The sequence below is a fragment of the Coffea arabica genome, chromosome 2c (assembly GCF_036785885.1).
Source record: "Coffea arabica cultivar ET-39 chromosome 2c, Coffea Arabica ET-39 HiFi, whole genome shotgun sequence".
Lineage (NCBI taxonomy): Eukaryota > Viridiplantae > Streptophyta > Magnoliopsida > Gentianales > Rubiaceae > Coffea > Coffea arabica.
Genome location: NC_092312.1, coordinates 2,099,799 through 2,120,976, shown reverse-complemented (window position 1 = coordinate 2,120,976; position 21,178 = coordinate 2,099,799). Strand labels below are relative to the sequence as shown.

The 21,178-nt window shown below is 37.4% G+C and overlaps 1 protein-coding gene and 1 pseudogene across 1 annotated transcript; one reads left to right on the top strand and one right to left on the bottom strand.

The window, feature by feature from the left end:
- Positions 1–12,624: 12,624 nt before the first annotated feature.
- Positions 12,625–15,665, top strand: LOC113724989 (scarecrow-like protein 8). Its single transcript, XM_027247924.2, has one exon. It carries the CDS (start codon positions 13,021–13,023, stop codon positions 15,145–15,147), a length of 2,127 nt encoding a protein of 708 aa, XP_027103725.1. The 5' UTR covers positions 12,625–13,020; the 3' UTR covers positions 15,148–15,665.
- Positions 15,666–18,096: 2,431 nt separating this feature from the next.
- Positions 18,097–18,900, bottom strand: LOC140035800 (proliferating cell nuclear antigen-like; annotated as a pseudogene).
- Positions 18,901–21,178: the final 2,278 nt, after the last annotated feature.

The window sequence follows — 21,178 nt, the reverse complement described above, 5'->3', positions numbered from 1 at the left end:
CTGATGAAATTAGGCCTGATAGTGTAATGGTTTCTGGGCTTTGTTCCAGGCCTTGAAAACATTCACTTTGAGTCCATCCACTAGAGTTGCTCGAGCGCATTTGATGAAGTGGTCGAATGATGCCACGGATAATCCGGTACAGAGTTCCTGGGCTTCTTTTCACACTTTTCTCGTCCGAATTACAATAATGTGTCTGGATAAGTAACTTCGATAATTTTTATCGAATTATATCTTATTCCCTCCCTTCTACTTTAATCGCCTTAGTCCTTTTTTTTCATACAAATTTAAAAAATTAGTAATTTTATTGAAAGAGTAAATTTGATTTACTGTTTTCCTAAAATGTCCTTACATTGATATTAAGAGTATAACTAGTCACTATATCTTTACAAAAATTAGAACAACAATACTATGAAAAGTTGTACTGGTCAAGATATAAATCCAAGTAATCAGTGAACAAGGTATGTTATACTCACTGATAACAAAGTACAGTAAATAAGGGTATTTTTGAGAAATTATAAGTTAATTATATTTTTCAATTGAAAAGTAGGCGATAATATGGATTTATATGGAAACACATGTTTGTGATACAATTAAAATAATATTTTGAAAAGCTTTTGGTATTCGAACACATACTTTATTACAAGATAAATCTGAATTTTTGAGTCGAGAAATTCTACTCGTTCTAATGTTAACGAATCCACATTTATCACATGGCCAAGTCACTTAATTTGCCATATGACATTATAAAGTTGGATAGTGTTTTATTTATCAAATTTTATTTGCTTGTAAACCTAACTAAGGTTAATCACAAACGAAAAACAAGTTAACAAAAAATCAGTTTTCATAAATTGCAAGGTCTGCAAAATTTTTAATATTAATATCACAAACGAAAAACAAGTGCTTCACAAACTGTAAGGTGAAGAAATTTTTAAATACTAATCAGTCTGGGTGCATATTGCAGACGAAAAACAAGTTAAAAAAAATTTATTAGGTCGTGTTTGGATAGTAATTTTCTGGAATTTTTGTAAAAATGTATTGTAATGAATTGATATATGTGATATAAAAAATAATTTAAAAATATATTCGCAAAAAGCGTATAGATTTTTTTTAGTGAAAAATCATTTTCCAAACAAAAGTGAAAGGTGTACAAAATTTTTAAATAATAGTAAGAAGTTTGGCAGTATATCACAAATGGAAAACAGGTCAAATTTCGTGCCTTCCGAACTTTTTGGTGTATTAAATTGACGTAATAGAAATTCAAAGACGCGAAAAATGGCAATCATATCATTTCGCATACCCGACGGCGGCAGCAGCAGTTGCACAATTTGGATCACGTGCTCTGTTCAACTACGAAGCGGAGGCCGAACTCTCAAATCGTGAGAGGACACGTGCACTGACATGCAATCTGTTGAAAAGATCAGAGGATCCAACGGTTCAGACAACTGCAGGCGAGAGTCACGAACTCCTACATTAACGGCGCTGAGAATTAAAATGAAAAAAGGCACAAAAAGATCAGGATTCAGTTGTCTCGTGACGTTGGCCGTCACAATTCCTTCAGATTTGACAATGCGTTCGAGTTGAACTTGGTTTACCGACTATAGCCGGTTACACGGATGTACAGTTGTAGTCAAGTTGGCAAGACACAGAGTTTTTTTTTTTTTTTTTTTTTTCCCCCTTTATGAGATTCGAATGTGTTTTGAATAGAAGATTATTTGAATATTTGTTTTAAAATATCAATGTAATATTTTTCGTGAAGTGTCATACATGAATACAAAAGTTAATTAAAAATATAAAAATATGATTAAAAAACACATTCTTTTACGTCGTTAAAGTTTGATAGGATCACCAACTCGCGGGATTTTATTCCTTTGCACTCGCTGCAATTATTAAATAAGTTAAATGGATTTTAAAAAGTTTATGTAATTGCCAGACCTTTTGCACAATGTTTTGCTGTAGCACTAGTTCTCTCCATTATTGATAAATCTAACAAATTCAAAATATGCAGCTGTAGAACATGATCGAGGAAAGTATGCCAATTACCAACAAGATGATCAAGAGGAGATCAAATCCTTGAATCCGTACTCGAAGAGTTGTCCTAATATACTTTTTACTATCTTGTAAAAAATGTCTCATATGAAACAAAGTAGATAGAATTGGCAAGCAAAACAATTGTATATGTTGGCAAGTTTTAGCTCAGTGCCCACCATTTCTCCTGCTGGGATAGAAGGTCAGGGTTCAACTCTTGCCTCCCATCAAATTGTTTGTCCCTCATGGACAAGCAAGTCTTATTAGGAACTGGTGTTCAATGCTCACAAGAGTTCGAGTCCTGTGATTTTTTTTGTTTGGACTAAAATATTGACATTTTCACTAAAATCTAACAAATATCGTTGGTCGGCTCATAGAGGCCGACTTTAAAGCGTAAAGTCAATTTCTCATAGATCCATTTTTTCTTGATTTTTTCCCCCTGTCGAACTCTCTCCACTCCTCCTTTTCTTTCTCCATGATTTCCTCGATGCATATGATATGTGCCACATCCTTCACAGTTTTGTTCATTGTCTTATACTTCAAGTTTTCTAGGACTCGATTTTGTGACTTTCCTGATTAAACTTTTGAGGATGTACTGCTAACAGTGACGACGGAGTTAGGATTTTTTTTTTTTTTGGAGGAGTCAAAATTTTCTTAATATGTTATGTTCAAAATAATTTTCATACATTTAAATATATGACATCTAAAACATCAAATATTAACTTTAATTATAAAAATATATATAAATTGTCAAAATAAAAATAAAATTTGTAAAAACTTAGGAAGATCATCTTTATTTTTTTACACGCTATAAATTAAAATTTTTAAAACTTACGAGGAGCCATTACCCCTATCAAGTACCAGCCCTCTTAGCTCCGTCATTAACCACTACATCGTACATTGAAGTATTGACATTCACTCGAGAGTCGTGTGCGGATAGAGAATCGATGGAGAATGAGAGGAGGCGATTCAAAGGAGTATGAGAAGCAAAGGTCGTCGTAGTCAAGGAGGAAGAAAAGCATGCGAAGCGAATGGTCTGACTTTGAAGCTGAGTTTGAGATATCAATTTTTCTAGTATTTTGGAAGCGAGCAGAATCGGTAATAATTCTTTTAGCTAGCAAAAAAAAAAAAAAAAAAGTCAATAACTAGTTAAATAACCGGAAAAAACAAAAAAGAGTTAAATAATCCCAGTCGGGAAAATTTGAACAATTCTGCACATTCTGAATGAAATACAAAGGATAATTCTTTCTGTTCTCCTGGGAGGCTAGAGGTACAATTGACAGTGAATTGTTGGTTATCATTCTGACACGTATTCCTACCACCACCAAAAGAAAAAGAAAAGGAAATGGAAAATGAAAAAAGAATTTCCGAGGCATATATAGAATTAAGGACAGAGGAAAGGTAAGTAACATCAAATCCAACTAAACATTTGTTTGTCTCGGGAAAATATGGAGTAATCACTAGCTCGTGTCTAATCCATCCTCTCCCGTCCATGGGCAGTTAATCGGTCGGGGTCCAACTTCCGTTGCTCTCTTCTCGTGAAATTTCAACACCTGTACAAATTTACCGTACTATCTTGCGGCCGTATTGCTATAATATAATATTCCCTCCGTTCCACTTTGATAGTACCGTTTCTTTTTTTTACACAATTTAAGAAAAAATAGTTAACTTTGTTGAAAAAATAAATTTAGATTACTATTTTGCTAAAATATCTTCACATTAAATATGGTACAACTTTATGGGAACTTGAATTGATGGTAAAAAAAAAAATCAACTCTCATTAAATGAGGTAAGTTTATAGTAACAACTACTTACATTGAATAAGAGTATTTTAGGAAAATTAAAATACAACTACATTCTTCAATTGGGAAGTGAACTACAATTTGAGAGAGCATGCATTCTGACAATTACTTACAAAAAGATTTTTCTTTTTTTTTAATGCTAGTGGGGACGTTAGTTGGACCATTACTGCAGATCTTTTGAAGCATTTGACCCACCCAGTTTTGAATTGAATTCACCAACCGAAGGACTTTCCAGCGTCAATTCAGAGGATTCTCAATTCGCTTTTCTTCCTTGGATGTAGCCAGCCATTTAGTACGCTAACTCTATCCGTCCCATAAAATTTGCCATATTTATCGTTTTTGTTATTTAAAATTAATTGTAATATTACAAAAAATAATTCATTTTTTTAATGAAAATTTATCTTTATCTTTTATGTTGTCTATCGCTTATTTTTCATAATTATCAATACATCAAATAAAAGATAATCCACCATTTATAAGAGGAAAGCAAAGATTCTCTTTGCTATTAATATTATTATACATAAATTACACGCTCTCTAAAAAAAAAAAATGATAAATCTTATGAGGCGGAGAAAGTACGTAAATTACATGTTCTCTTCTATTCTAAACTCCCAAACTAGCCATTAATGTTGCCTTCCTTCTCCAACCTTAGATCAGCTTTTAACTAATGGAACAATAAGCCGTTGGTTGCATGCAGCTTGGGTTACATATTAAAGAAAGCCCACTCTCCTCGCCACATAAGGAAGGCTCTACAAAGATATTCCATACCATAGTGATAGAAGTGTATGTTGCGTGAGTGCAACCGCGCTTCCCTTAAGCGCGTCAATCGCCCGAAGTGCTAGTTCCATAGCTTTGGGCGATTGGGCACCAGTAGTATGCCACCACCACAACTTGGAATGTTTGGCACCGCTGGGGGTGCTTTTAATACGTATAAAATTTTGTAACTTTTTTTTGTCTATTGGAACTCTTTAAAAACCTCTCAAATTTTTTAAAAATACACATTGACGGTATCTAAAACTATACAAAGTTTTTTTATTTACTTTCCTTAGGGAGAAAAGAGAGGGTGAATTGAAAAGGGAGGAAAGAGGAGGAGGATGTGATCAGAGGATTGCGCCAAAGGGGAAAAGAGAAGGAGAAGGGAGGAAGAAGAGGAAAATGAGGGAGGTGTAGAGAGAGAAATTAAAAAGGAGAGAGGGGAGGGGGTGGCGGCAATGCTGGTGCCACTGACAAGCTGAGGCAGGGAAGGAGAAAGAAGAAGAAAGTAAATAAAGAAAAAGAAAAGAGAGAAAAGGAAAAAAAAGTTTTTTAAAACAATTTTTACAATAAATTACAAGAAAATTTTATACTCTCTCCGTCCTAATTATTTAGTCATTTTCGGGAGTCCAATTTTTTAAAAATAGTAGTTTCATTGTGATTTTTGTACTTCTCTTTTCAATTTTACCTTCACAAATTCAAATTTTAAATTTAAATGATAACATGCATATATGATTAGAAAGAAATGCTATTTAAAAGGTGTTTTAATTTTTTTAACATGACAAATATTTTGAGACATTCTAAAATGAAATAAAAAATATGATACTTTCAATGGAACAAAATGAGTATAAATTTTTAAAAAAATAAACCATTCAAAATTGGGACCCAAAAGTAAGACTTACCATCGTGATGTAGAATAGGCATCGGAGAATAGTACTTGCTACTCAGGACTAGGAATAACGAATTGGTTTCGCGGGAAAAAAAATTGCGCGTGAAATTTGCCTCTTCATCCAAATTTAGTAAAACTCATAATAAAAGATGTGTGCCGTGTTTGGACAACTTATTTCTGGTAAATTTATTTTCCAAAGCATAATATTATTGTGATATTACATTGGAGTCGAAAATCAAAAACAACCAACGAGAAGCCATATTCGAAAATTTTCGAAAAGATTCGACGGCTCCAAGCTTGGGGAGAATTGGTAAGATTCCTTTGGCTTCTAGTGATACACTTTAGTCATTCTATATACATTATCTGAGAATGATGATAATTTTGATGATTCGCCACTTGAATGGTTGAATCAATTTTTATTCTCATTTGATCCCTCACCTTAATATTAAATGTTTTGGGCTGGTTCCCCACTTTTCGGCTTCTCTTCTCTTCTCTTCAACCAATGAAACAAACACCATGGAGAAGGGGGAAAGAAAAAAAAAAGCGGACGCCTATCATTGGCCTTCTCTAAGCATTTAGCCACGACGTCGTCCAGAAACATGTCAAAATAGCAGGGTTTTGGATCACGGTCGATGTGGCTGGAGCTTGAACCCTGAGACCTTGATTGTTCAATCATTATTAACATGGGTGCTATAAATGCGTTGTTGACAATTGATTATTTTGGGATTTTTTACCCGGGTCCGGAATGGATGGAATATATTACTCCCTCCGTCCCACTTTAATAGTCTTGTTTTCTTTTTTCGTCTGTCCCAAATTGTAATCCACTTTCCCATTAAGAAATGTAATAATCTTTCAAATTGTCTAAAATATCCTTATTAAATATCTTGTTATTAATACATTGTTATTAAATACTAACCCACAACATTGAATACATTGAGTTTTTCCAATGCACTCCTCGTGATTAGCATAAGGGTATTTTAGGAAATTATTAATCTAAATTTATGTTTCCAACCAAATTAATTACACTTTCTTAATCTGTGTGAAAAAAAAATCAAGACTAACAAAACGGGACGGAGGGAGTAGTAGTTTGTTCGGATAGTGCTTTATTTATCAAAATTTATTCACTTATATTATTAGCATATTTTTTTATCTCATATATATATCACATTAAAAAAAAATATTATAACGTTAAAAAAAATTTATCCCAAATAATCTACTCGCTTCTTTGAGGGTAAATTTGACATAGTACTCTTATCATCTTTGAGGGTAAATGTCTGGCATCAGCAGGTCAGGTCAGCATAAAATAATCACAAGCAGCTTAGTTGTTATTATATCTTGGATGGATTCCTGAGGTTTGGAGGAAAGGGGATCAACGTATTAATAACATAAAGTGAGTATTAGGAGTTTTTAGAGTATCCAAAATGGTCAGGTAAGAAGGTAAGTTAATCAGTACGCATGCTCACATTTGGGCAACAATATTCACAGTCGATTGCAGAGTGCGAATCTCAATTCTTCGATCATGGACCAATTAGGTCATTTAGCATGTTGTGCTTGACCTTCTATTACTATTATTATTATTTTGTAGCAACTAAGAACCATTAATAAAAACAGTTGTATATACCATTATTTGGTAGTCGCCAACGTCCTGGACTTTATCACTTGATGTCAATTTTGGTGAAAAAAAAGGTATGCAATAGAAAAATGGAGTTAGTCCCTCCATCCCACTTTAATAATATTGTGTTCATTTTTCATCTATTCCGAATTATAGTTCGCTTTTCAATTTAAAAATATAATTGTCCATAATATTTTTTTTAACCTCTTTGAAAAGCGCGATTTTCCCCTTGGGTGGTTTTTTTTTTGTGGGGGGGGGGGGTGGGAGGGGGCGGGGGAGCCGTTTCTTTTTCTTTCATCTTCTTATGAAGCCACAAGAATTTCGTAAATAAATCTAACTCCCCACAGTAACTCCAAAAGTTGGTAATTTTGAGAGTCTTGTGAGAGACTTATAAACCTAAACCCCAACCCCCAATACCGATGTAGGATAAAAAACCCCGCAGGGTGCTCAATGCATGCTAAAGTTAACGTCGGAGACTAGAGTTCACAGACTAATAATGATGATGTTCCCTTAGGAAGTCAAGTACCTTCTGTTGTTGCGCCTGTTGAAGAAAGTCAACTACCCTGGGATCGGTCCTAATTGAGAAGTTAGGGGCAGAATGTGATTTCTCATGAACTCGAGGATTTAAGGATTCGCGGTCCAAAATACAAGTGGACCAAACGTGTCAACAACCGCTTAGATCAAGCGTAATTAGGATATTAGATACCACCTTGAATTAGGCAAAGTACCTGTGGCTGATTTGGTCTGTGCATGTTGAGAAGCTTGGATTCATTCCACTCGTGGAAATGCGTCTGGATTGGTTTGCAAACTTTGAAGTTTAGTTTGATGACTAATTTCATTGCATCTTTAGCCTGCACGCAACTGAGAGGTGTGAAAAGCCAATAATTTAAGCAATACTACCAAGCGCCAGTGTGCCTCGCAATAAGAAATAAAATATGAACACCTTAACAAAACTGGTTTTGTTTTGTGACATGTGAATTCCCTTTCCCACCTCGAAGTCGGGGTGTGTTTGGATTGCTTGTTTCCGTGGGAAAACACTGTCGTTTTTCGTGATCGCATTTTCCTATCACATTTTTCCCTCACATATATCAAATCGCTACAGTAATTTTTCCATGAAAAATGACGGAAAATGCAATCCAAACACAACTCAAATATGCATTAATTTCCTTTATAAAATTTTTCAACGTCCGGAAAGAAGAGAAATTTTTATTCAACACTTTCTCTGCCCAATAAGAAGTTGATGTGTAATTATAGGAAAATGCTACCCAAAAAAAAATTTATTTTTTGTTTTTTTAAAAAAATAATAATATTATATGGAATCTAAAATCCTGTGACTAACACAAACATTGAATATAATTATTTGGAAGGAAAAGCTCGGCTCAAAAGTCCAAAAGTGGGAACGATTGAAATGAAGGGAGGACGAAACAACAACAGAATCTACAGCTACTTCCTAGCTATTAAACCTCCACGTGTCCGTGTCCGTGTGAAATGTACTATTAGCTAGTATACTGTAGTAGAGCAGAGATTACTTGCCGGATTAACCAACCGACCGACCCCCAAAATAACAGAAAAAAAAAAAAAACAGAAAATGGAAGCAGTTTCTTGCGGACACGGGCAAGCTCTTATTCATTGGTGTTTGGCGGCAAATGGAACGCAACATACGGACGTTAATTTGAAGCAACAACTGGGTTGGGCTGCTGAGGTATGAATGTGGAGAGCAATTTGTTGATTGTGTGAATTGCAATGGAAGATAACTAAATTAAATGGCCAGGGGATTGCCAACGCAGATTCCTCCCCTTTTGCTCTTCTCTGCAGACGAATTCTGTATTCCGACACGCATATACTCGCCGCCACCGACGCGTGTTTCTTGCAAACACAAAAGAGGAGTAGGAGGACTTGTTAAAGAAGCGAGACGGAGAAGGGGCGGAGAAATTTTGATATTTTGTTAGAGAAAAGAAGAAAAAAAAAAAACCGCCAGTAGCCAGTCAGCCACCGCTGTTGTTTGGCTACCGGGAAAGGAGAAAAATCCATGTGCACGACCAAATCAAAATTGAGGCCAAGTGGCTAACATCTGGCAAACTTTCAAAGCATGATATTGGGAAAATCACAATAATTACTACTATTAGACTAATAACTTTGACACTGCACTGTCTGCTTCAAACGACCGTCTCCAACATTGAATCTCGTAGGGTGCTTGAAATTTGTCTTAATAAAAGGCCATCGGTTTTATGGATGGAACTTTCAAAAAGAATTTATATATGTTGCCCTACAACTACAAGGCCCGTCTTGTTCGGACAGCAATTTTTTAAAGAAAACATTGTTACGTTTTTTGTGAATGTATTTTTCAATCATCTTTTTTAATCTCACATATATCAAATCCTTACAATAATTTTTCATACAAAAAAAAAAATAGAAAAATACAATCCAAACAAGTTGTAATTTTTATGTTCTTATCCATTTCATAAAAAGGCACAATATACCCATGGGGTGCATAAAATAAGTTCATAATAATTGGCAATAGAACGGAACAAGTGATAGGCATAATTCATCGGTATATACAGTTGATTAGCATAATTACATACCCAATGCTTGTATGCAGTTGTAGCTCAATAGTGATTTTTCTTTTTCTGGGGTACAAAAAAAAAAAGCCTTCGTATTAATGAGTTGTGAAAAAAAAAAAAAAAGTTAGCGGTTTCGTTGCATCTTCTCATGAAATTTATTATACATATCATATGCCACAAGTTGCTGCTACTGTCAACTATATATTTGCGTGCATAACTAAAAGAATTAGTCTGATTCCATTGAAATTTTATCCCCACTCTCGTATATATTCTAAACTTCATAAAGGAGACTCGAGAGAAATGTTAAACTTTACAAAAGGGGAGGCGGAAAGATAATTATTTGTTTGGATTGCTTCATATTTTCCCAATTTTATTTGCTTACATCATCTTTACAATTTCCAATACACCTTTTTATCTTCCCAATATCTTTTTATCTCACATACATCACATCACAAAAAGTGCTACAGTAAAAATATCTCAAATAATCCCAAATAACTTACAATCCAAACAGACCATTAATGGCGTTATAAAAAATGTATGCCAGATTTACACTTGAACTTGTTTTAGATATTTTAAGAGGGCAATTTGAGCATTGTTGAAAATTTTGGGAATAATTCCAAAGAAGCGTTTTAAATACTTGAAAGTTTTCTTTGCAATTTTGTGATTTTTCAAGAACAGTTGAAGGAGGGTTAAATTAAAGTGAAAGAAATTATTAGTAGAAATTCATTGGTTCAGGACTTACCACTTTGTTTTTTTAAAAAAAAAAAAAAAAAAAACACGAAGCAGTACAGTTCACACTTTCAAATTGCCACTTCGATGGGAAATGACGAATTAGGTCCAAATATTCTTTTAATCATCAATGAAATTCTCTTGCATCACAAAAGATGAAGAAGCAAAAAAGAGGAATATGAGGAGGTAACGGTGACGATTCACGCAGGCAATTGGAGGGTGGAAAGGATGATCCTGTTAGCGCACGTGTAAAGGGCGCACTTTTCGTGATGTTATGGGATTGCATTAAAGCGTTATTGTCGTTAGGTTTTTGAGAAAGTCTTTTGTAACTGTGCTGTCAGGTGATCAAAGCCAAGCCGGGCCGGTACGATAGTACTACTCCAAAGTCCAAAACATCCATGCCAAACACAACCTTCAAATAAAATTCCCAGAGGCGAGTGTTGAAAAAATAAATAAATAAATAAAATGCTCCTGAAACAAAAGGACCTTCTGGGCGATGGATTCAATACCCAGTCTCCCGCTGCCCACGCGCACCAAATCTTCGAATTTGATTTTGGGACTCTGCCTTGATGGCCGAGGAAATGCGGAGAGGGACCCCAGCTGTTAAAGGTCAGAGAGCGGTCGTACTTGTTCCATTTCTATTCTTTTGTGTTCTTTTTTTGGTCAGAAAGCATGTTTGAAAATTTGTACTGCTTTTTTCTTTTTTTTTTCTTTTGGGGGCTTGATTATTAAAAGATTGCTGCAGTACTTGTAGTACTGTAGAAGAGTATCGGATTGGATTTTTCGCCAAGTCCATGTCCTTGCGGTGGTTCGACGGTCTCCTTCGAATTACCTCCTCACCTCCTAATTAGTAGTATGGGAAGCTATCATTTTAATCCAACCAAAAAAAAAAAAAAAAAAATCCTTTTCAGTCTTAAGCTTTTGCTCTCATTCACCATAACCCGAATACTGTTGGTAAAAGCTATTGACTGCAAATTTTTAGCAAAAAGTCCAAGTCATTCATAACTATTCAAATGCCCTTTATAGATGCCATCGATTATAGCTTATTGTTATATGAGAGCTTTGTAAGATTGTGCAATGCATATGTAAGATTCCGATGTATCAATTGAGATACAAGTGGGGAACTAAAGAAAGCGAAACATTTTCTTTATTTGGTAAAATGCTATTCCAACCATTTGAAATTTGCAAATAGGGAAAAAAAAAATTGCAGTTGAATTATAAATTCAGATTTGCACTAAACTCCTTTTGTATTTCAATGTGCAACACAAATGTTATTTATTAATGTACATGACAAAACATTATCATAATTGAGCAGTTTATCGTGCGCATTCATGACGTCGGAGTTAGGCATTGCCTTTTAAAGTCTGCGCTGTGTTTATGTTGAAATATTATTTGAAATAACTATTACAGTACTTTTTATAATGTATTGTATGCGAAAGAACAAAGGTGATTGGCAAGATAAAAAAGAAAAATAAATCGAAAAACGTGTTTGTGACGTAATTAAATAATTTTTTTGCAAATGATAATCTCTCATTCAAACAAGTCACATATCATGGAACAATTTGAAAGCACAGTATCTTGAGAGCATACAGATTGGAAATGTTAAGATGATGTCTAAAGTGTGTGCTCTTGAGACCACCCATCAGATTCATATTCAACGAATGAATTTGTAGGTGTAGCCTGTAGGTGGAGTCGAGTTTGAGGACAATAGCAATAATAATAATTGTGTAAACGTATGTTTTATGTTCGGTGTCATTCGAAAGAGAAATTGGCCATATTTTAGGTGACAAACGGGTAAAAATATATACTACATGCAAAATGTTCGTTGGTTGTTTTCTTTTCCTCCTTTTTTGCGTCTGCATAAGTTTGCCCCCAATAAGATGTTTAGTACAACACAATCTGCATTGGATGTTACGGTATCATTAATGCGGGTGTTCGTCAGTTACACTGGCCACTTAAACATCATTGAGATTCCTCACTTTTTCGCACCCAAGACACTCGCGAATGAGCGACACGTGAACACCGGGCGCGTGATCAAAATTATCGAGGCATTCCCCAGCTCCGCTGAGACGCGACGGTTTATCCAAAAATTCAATTCCACCCAACCCCCCCGCATCCATCCATTCATTTCACGGACCCTCTTCTCCAGACAGACCGAGATTCATCTCATCTGACGGCCCAAAATGGAAGAAATCGCGTGCCCCCGGGCGTACATTAACCCGCCTCCTGATTAAATAACGCACACAAAAACCACAAAAACTGGAGGACTCACAGGCCACAGTCACAGCCAGTTGGAAACCTCATCTCTCTCTCTCTCCTTCTACCTCTTTTAATTCTCAATTCCCTCTCTCTCTCTCTCTCTCTAAACTACACCTTCTTCTGTTATAATGACAAGAATCAATCCAATAGCTTAAAAACGAAACTCCTCAGCCCCGTCCCACATCCCTCGCCCCCACCTCCCCAACACCCCCCGGCCCCTACCGCCCCATATTTCTTGCCCTGCCTTTGCCAGAAAGCTCTCACTTTGTAATGCAGAATTTTTCTCAAAATCATTAGCTTTTTACTATTCACTAGAGTAGTTGCATAGATAATTGGGAGCGCTGTCTGTTCCAAAGATACCATATTTTGAAACAAAAGCGTTCAAAAAACATGTCATCGGGGTTCTCCGGCGGTGGAGGGCCGGACTTTTTCACCAGCTCTGGAATCGCCACCGGAAGATCTACCAATCCGATGATGCCCACCATGAACATGAACATGAACGTGACCAACCCTTCGCAGCTACCCTACAGGTCAGCCCTGGCCGGAATTCTGCCGGACCCGGCTGCACAGATCGTCCACCGCGGCCCTGACTTGATCGGCAAACGATCTCTGACGGAGTTTCAACAGCAGCATCAATTACTCCAACAACAGCAACAGCAACACCAGCAGCAAATGGGTGGCTTAGGACCGCTTTATAGTAATCTTCGCAACGTGAAGCCCAGGGTAAACTACCAGCACGCGTCTCCCATATCTCCTCTGTCGCCTGTAGATTTATCTGTTATCTCATCTCTTTCGCCTGAAGCCTCCTCCATTTCGAATTCTTCTTCGCCGATGAACCCTCGCTACGGCCGGCCTATTCTTCAACAATTCCGTCCCCAGCAGCAGCAGCAGCAGCTACAACAACCACAACCACAACCACCACGGATGATGAGCAACTGCGGCTTGACTGCGACTGCTAGTCTATCCAATGGAAACATCATCCAACCGGCCAGCTCTGGTGGTATGCCTAACCAACCTAACAAATTTATTCCGTCCAATATTAGCAGTAGCAGTAGCGTATCTTTTCCAAACTTGTTTCACAACCAGCGCGCAGTCGTGCCTATGCCCATGCCCGTGGGCATGGTTACCCCTGGCAAACAATTGTTCTCAGCACCTCAAGATCAGACGGAGAAGAAGATGATGAATAAACTTCAGGAGCTAGAAAAGCAGCTCTTTGACGACGATGACGAAGGAGGCTGTGGCGGCGACGCTGTCTCCGTTGTTACGAACAGCGAGTGGTCTGACACGATTCACAGCTTGAACATGATCACCACAACCAACTGCAAGGCCATTTCTCCATCTCCGACATCCTCATCGTCTTCCTGTTCATCGACCTCGGCTTCTCCGCCCATTGCTTGCCCCAAGCAGTCGATTGCTGATGTCGCCTTGGCAATTTCAGAAGGAAGGATGGAGGCCGCGACGGAGGTCCTCACGCGCCTTGCCCAGGTCGCCAACCCCAGGGGGACTTCCGAACAAAGGTTAACCGCTTACATGACCTCAGCACTCCGCTCGCGCGTGAACCCCACGGATTATCCCCCGCCGGTAACCGAGCTCTACACCGCGGAACACTCGGACTCAACCCAGATGCTGTACGAGGTCTCACCCTGTTTCAAGCTGGGCTTCACGGCCGCAAATTTAGCAATTCAGGAAGCTATCTCCGGTGAGCAGCCAGCGGGCAAGCTCCACGTCATCGATTTTGATATTGGTCAGGGCGGGCAGTACGAGCATTTGCTGCACTTGCTTGCGACGATGAAAGCTGACAAGCCCAGCGTTTTGAAGATCACTACTCTGGTGGATTCTGTGAATAATGGAGGGGAGGAGAGGCTGAGGGCCGTGCGCGGTAACCTCGAGGCATTGGCCAACAAGTTGGGGGTGTGCTTGAGCCTCAGAGTGACGAGTTTGAGGATTGGTGAGTTGAATCGGGAGAAGTTGGGGGTGGAATCTGACGAGGCTTTGGCGGTGAATTTTGCTTTCAGGCTGTACAGGTTGCCGGATGAGAGTGTCACGACGGAGAATTTGAGGGATGAGTTGCTCCGGCGGGTGAAATGGCTGTCGCCCAAGGTGGTGACCCTGGTGGAGCAAGAGATGGGCGCCAACACGGCGCCGTTTGTGACGCGCGTGAAGGAGGCGTGCGCTTACTACGGGCTGCTGTTGGACTCGCTGGAGGCGACGGTGGGCAGGGATCGCCCGGACCGAGTCAGGATAGAGGAGGGGGTGGGTCGTAAGTTGGCCAACTCGGTTGCGTGCGAAGGGAGGGACCGCGTTGAAAGATGCGAGGTGTTCGGCAAGTGGCGGGCCCGGATGAGCATGGCCGGGTTCGAGCTCAAGCCCATGAGTCAAACCGTTGGTGACTCGCTGCGTTCCAAACTCCACTCCGTGACACGTGGCATTCAGGGTTTCACCGTAAATGAACAGTCCGGTGGTGTCTGCTTCGGTTGGATGGGACGAACGCTCACCGTCGCATCTGCTTGGCGTTAATTCTACTCTTAATTCTCTTCTTTTTTGTTAATTCTACTCTTAATTTCAATATATATAATTATTACTGCTACTAATGGTTAAATATGCTACATTAGTACGTATTATTATTATTATTATTATTATATTATTTAACGTTACGGTGGCATTAAGCTTCTCTGTGGCGCGTGGAGAATGGGTAAGACCCACCCACCAATGGGCAGGCAATTAGCAGCCCAGCGAAAGATGATGTTTGGATTCCTGGAAAATCTCTGTCATTTTTTACTTTGTAATATTGGGGTAGGGTGTGGGGCTGGACGCGGGCTGGAGAGTGGAATTGAGAAGAAAGTGGTGGTGTTTGGCAATGTGCTGACTTGTGCGGTGGATTACTTTGCTCTCCAACTCAAGTGTCAATGGATGTGGGCTCCATTAGTTAGATTATATATTTTGGTTATGGTTGGTCTCTGTTTGGCTAGTTCTAGTTGGGTGGATTACGTGTACTATTCACATTGGGTATGCTTATGGACCACAATCTTTCTTTCTTTTTTTTTTTTTTTTTTGAATCTTTCAATTCCCTTTTGTTAAAGATCAAAATTTCCTTTCCACAATTTCCTTTTGTGTGCGCTCTACAGCATATGGCTATTCCATAATAAGTGCGAGTTATACCACTTGTTGTTAGCAAGCAAACAAATACTACAAATTATTTGAACAATAATAAAAATAGGAATGGGCGTTCACTTTCGCATGCGCGCGTAAGGATTTGGCTTTGCTTGCTAATAACGTTGCTACCAAACAGGGGTTGGCCTAATTGCTGATGCATCCTCAAAAAACTTCTTTTCTGTTGGACCTGACAGCTTCTGCTGCTTACTTAATCCTGCACCAAACAAACACTTACTACTTTCTTCTAATTCTTGTGATTACACTCATTTTTATTCGTTTCCAGACTTTTTTTCTTTCTTTCTTTTCCTAAAAGAAAGGAGGAAGTCGAATGCGTTTGATTAGATGTGGAAGGCAGGATGAATTGAGTTGAGTTGGTACTCGTTAGTTTCGGGATTTTTAGCTGAGCAGTGCCAGAGGAAATGACAGTTGAACGGGCAATCAAATCACTCTCTTGCAGCTCTGTACAATAATTTGCAGACTTGGGGCAGCAACCGTTGCTGCAGGAAGCAATCGTTTCATAAGGTTGATGGCCAAATTTTGGTTAAAAAAAAATAAGGTTCAAATTTCACAAAATTTTGTTTTATAGTTACATGTTATTATGCAAAGTGGCTTACACATAGTGTCGTGTGCAAATTGAATTACACGTTGTATAAAATACACAAAACCGATATGGACGGTTTCTCTGTTAACTGCTCCTCCTGCTCCAAATCCATAATTTTGCAAACACAGCGGTCTCTCATAACTGGCAATAAGCAAAGTATAATATCTGTAATTTTCCAGGAAGAAATTTTACTTTGGATTTGACATTGACATGGGCACAAAAAGATGTTTGTTTTGTTAGCAATATTAGAATTAGAATTAGTAGCTGCTAATTTTGGCTGGGTATAAAGCACAAGAAAAAACATTTAGAAGAATTTAAATCGTTTTTTTTTTGGATTTGGACCGCCGGTCGAGCGATCCTTGTCAATATGACTCACTCGGCCACAAATTGAAACTTGGCTCTTCTTCTTCTTCTTCTTCTTTTCTGGTCGTTCTTAAAAGTGTAGTACAATCCTTTCAAGTTTGACCGTGTCCTCCTAAAGTCTAAAAGCTTTTTGTTTTACGACAAACTAACAGCCCAGGAGCAGGAGCAAAGCAAGCATAAAATGCTACTCAACCTTCTGCGATTCTTTAAGCATGCATCTATAATGGACACTAATTCCTGTCTACAATTCAAACTTAAAGCGCCATGACATTCCTTATGGCAATAATGACGTTCCTTTCACCTTTTCCTCCCCGATTGCATTTTTCTCAGAGCCAAATCTTGTCAAGCACATGAACCTTTCAACTAAACAAAGTTTTCATAAATTGTCACGCAAGGCTATGTTTGGATAGCAAATTTTTTTAAAAAAAATTTGCGTTTGTATCATAAACACATTTTCTAATTTACCTTTCTATATTTTCAATCACTTTTTTTTTTATCTCACATGCATCACATCACAAAAAAGTGTTATAGTAATTATTCTAAATAATTATTAGAATTTTTCCTCCTAAGATATGTCTTCTGCATTAATGAGCTTAAATAAATAAATAAATATATATATATATATATAAATATGTACCACGTAGATTATCCTAGCTATGCCATGCTAACCAAAACATTTTAAAGAATTTACAATCACTGAAACTACAACTTTTTTGGCCCGTTATCTACGCCTATTAAAAAGGCCAGTAGATTGCTTCATACTTTTCTTCAGCAGACATCATCTCAAGGTCAAGTTGTTCTATTTTTCTAGAGAATGCGCCACAGTCATATTAAGAGTCTAAATTTATGGTCCATCCTGCAGTGAAAATTCATGTAGTGCATATCCAGATGTCCCACAATAGTCATCCTTAAAGATGAAAGAACCCATTCCTTAGTTTTGTATGTGGCAATTGGAATTTGATCTCATCTTAAAAGCCTGAATTTAAGTCATTCTTGCTGTCATCATTATTGTTAAAGTACTACTACAGTAGCCCGTGAAATGCCCGATCATTTACTGCATCACCGTGCTTGCTTCTTGAATACCAACTCGGTCAGTCCATTACGGCAGAGCGTTTTAAAAAGGGAAAAGAGCCTAACGGCCCTCTAACTCTTTTTCAAGTAAAATTTTAACCCTTCAATAATTAATGTTAAAGTTTTGGTTCTTGATCTAATAAAATAGTATACTCATGGCCCTTCTGTCAAATCCAGCAATTAAAATTGACGGAAAGCATCATCTCGTGATATGTACGACCAAATATCAAGGACATTATAGTCTCTGAGCAAAAGGTTTGGATCCACTGCTGGAGCATTCAAACTCAAGGCTCTGTCTCTTCTTCATCCTCTTCAATCTTAGGCGCCAGGTAAAATCTTATATAACCCATCTCTGCCAATGGGCTTGCCTTGGTAAAAGAGTTCAAATACCTAAGGGCAAATGTCAAGGATACTGGATCATTCATTTCTATAATAGTTGCTTCCTCTGGCTTGTCAACAGTTGTATTCTGCCGGCAAAAAAATATTTGCAGACCCAATATCACCTTTTGTTGAAAATTTTACGCCTTTTTTTGTCACTGATATCACCACTGTATCACCAATACTGCTGAAATCCTTACAAATTCTAGCAAACTCAGCCGAAGACATCCTAACAATAGCCTGGTACTCTGTTTCTAGGGTTCCAAGGTGCTCACTGTCGATGTCCATAAGGTTCATTTCAAAATCAGCTATCTTATCTTGAGTGGGACTTTCAAACATGAAGGTAACAGTATCACTGCCATCGTCGCCTTTAATGGTGATGATGTCATCGTTTCCGGCGCACTTGAGCATCTTAGCCATATTGTTAAGATTCATCCCCATGGAAAAATTACGGTCACAGCGGTAGTGCTCAAAGCCTTTGAGCACTAAGCAGCAGAGCCACCAGCGCGACGTGGCTGGAGTCCATGGCTTGCAAGGAGAAGCCACTCGAGAAAGAGTCGAAATTCGCATCGTTCACCAAATCTTTTATGGCATCCAGAACCTTCTTTAATAAACTACCCTGAACCAGCCTTAATTCAAACATCTCTGAAGGGAAATTCAGAGGGAAAATTGCTAGGGTTAGGTTGTAGAGAGGTCGGAAAGTTTTTTTTTTTTTTTTTTTTTTTGTTGTTGGAGGGAAAGTGGGAAAGAATCGCCGATAAAGAAGCTTGGCCTGTTTTACCACTAGCAGAGGCCGATGTAGTGGTTCTTGGGCTTCCACTAGCACCCTTCGAGATTGCTGAAGTTGAAGGCGACCCGACCATCATTGGAGAGGCAAGGGACTGATTAGTGGTGAAAAAGGAGTGGAAATTGTTGGAGGAAAAATCAGTGATGAAAGTACTTTTACTTTTCTTTGCTTAGAGACTATTTATGCCCTTGATATTCTCACGAGATGATGCTTTCCGTCAATTTTAACTGCTGGATTTGACAGAAGGACCATGAATATACTATTTTATTAGATCGAGGGCCAAAACTTTAACATTAATTATTGGAGGGCTAAAATTTTACTTGAGAAAGAGTTGGAGGGTCATTGGGACTCTTTTCCCTTTTAAAAACCACTCCGACTTTTTCAACCGGTTGAACTACGGAACAGTCTTCAAATTAGGGCAATCAATTGGGTTTCTAGAGCCGAACTGTATTATGAAGTTCAAAACTCAGTTCACAAATTAATTAGGGCTTTCGAAATCTCAGGCTCAGGCTCAGGCTCAAGTTAGCAAACTCAAGCTCGGTTCACAGTTTTATATGAACCCTAGGCTCAGTCCAAATTCATAATTAAATACATAATTATATATAATAAATAATTATGAATGATGAATTACTATTAATTTTTACATAAATTATTGATATTTTATGTTATGATTGTATAATTATAGATTATAAATACTATACATATATGTATATATATTACCTATATAATTATACTTATGCATGAGTCAGGGTCTTATTCGGGTTCAAACTTGGCAAAGTACAAACTCAACTTACACGTACAACCTGTTTGGCACTTGAGTTTTTTACCAAGTTTGTCTGCTACAAATTTTTTAAAAATTTTAACTACAGTAACCTCAAAAAATTTTCAAAATTTTTAAACTATACACTTCAAAATATTCAAAAATTTACACACTTCAAAAATTTTTTAAAAAAACTTCTACAGTAAATTATAGTAAAGTTTTAGACAAATATCCCAAAAACTCACTTACCAAACGGCCTGGGCAATGTTCAAATTCATACTATACCTAGCTAAATTAGATATTAGGTTCAACGGCCTCTTTTTGGGTCAAGACTGGACTGGCTCCGTTCCATTCACAGTCTTAACTAGAACTGATCCAATTTAGTGTTAAGTCGAAAAGTCAAATGAATCGGTCAAAACCAACAAAAAAGCCAAACCTTTGAACCAGTTCCCCTCTAAATATGTCTCTCTGCAGTTTATCAATATGTTAACCAACTTATTTAATATTAAATTAATTTTAACAATTAAAATCATTGAACCATAATTGAACCATCAACTGAAAGCATTCAATTCACTTACCAATCCAGGCATGAAAACATTTTGCTTTTATGATGGTTACAACTTGCGAGCTCCATGCATTGGTCCTCGTTCCAAGTCCAAACACCTTGTGTATCATACTATCATCAATAAGAAATATGCATGTGGACGCTTTTGTCATATATGGATGACTTTTGTTGATGGCAAAGCGGCTCAATTGTTGCAAGAGAAAATAATTTCTGATTTTTAGATTCTGATTCCAACTCGCTTGATGTCATCTTCAGCTCTACTTTAGCTTCGTAGGAGTCATATTAAATAAAAGTAATACTCTTGCCAACCCATTTTTTATTGTTATATTTCTGATTTCTTGATATCCCAAAATAAGAATTATCATCTTGAAATTAAAATTTGTTTTCTAATTTTTTTCATTTAAAAAAGTGACTTTTGTGATTTCAAATTTAGTTAAACCTAAAGTTATTTTTATCCTTGAAGTGAAAAACAAGAAACCATGATGTCCCGAAAGCCAATGTCCGAAGGTTGGGTTGTCGGAAAGGATTGCATTTTTCGTCATTTTTCATGGAAAAATTACTGTAGCGATTTGATGTATGTGAGGGAAAAAAGTAATAGGGAAATGTGATCACGGAAAACGACGTAATTTTTCGACGGAAAACGGCAATCCAAACAAGGCCTAAAAGTCACAAACCTTCAGACGATATTCAATGGATTCCTATTACAATTCCAGGCTCTTGGTGGATTTCTAATTTGACTCCATAATCTTTGTGCTTTTGATATCGAATTTGCCTATAAAAAAAATTGAAAAATGTTTATTAATTTTTTTTTTCATGTATGCATGAACGATATATGAACATTGAGTTTTGGAAACCAAAATATCTGTAGAT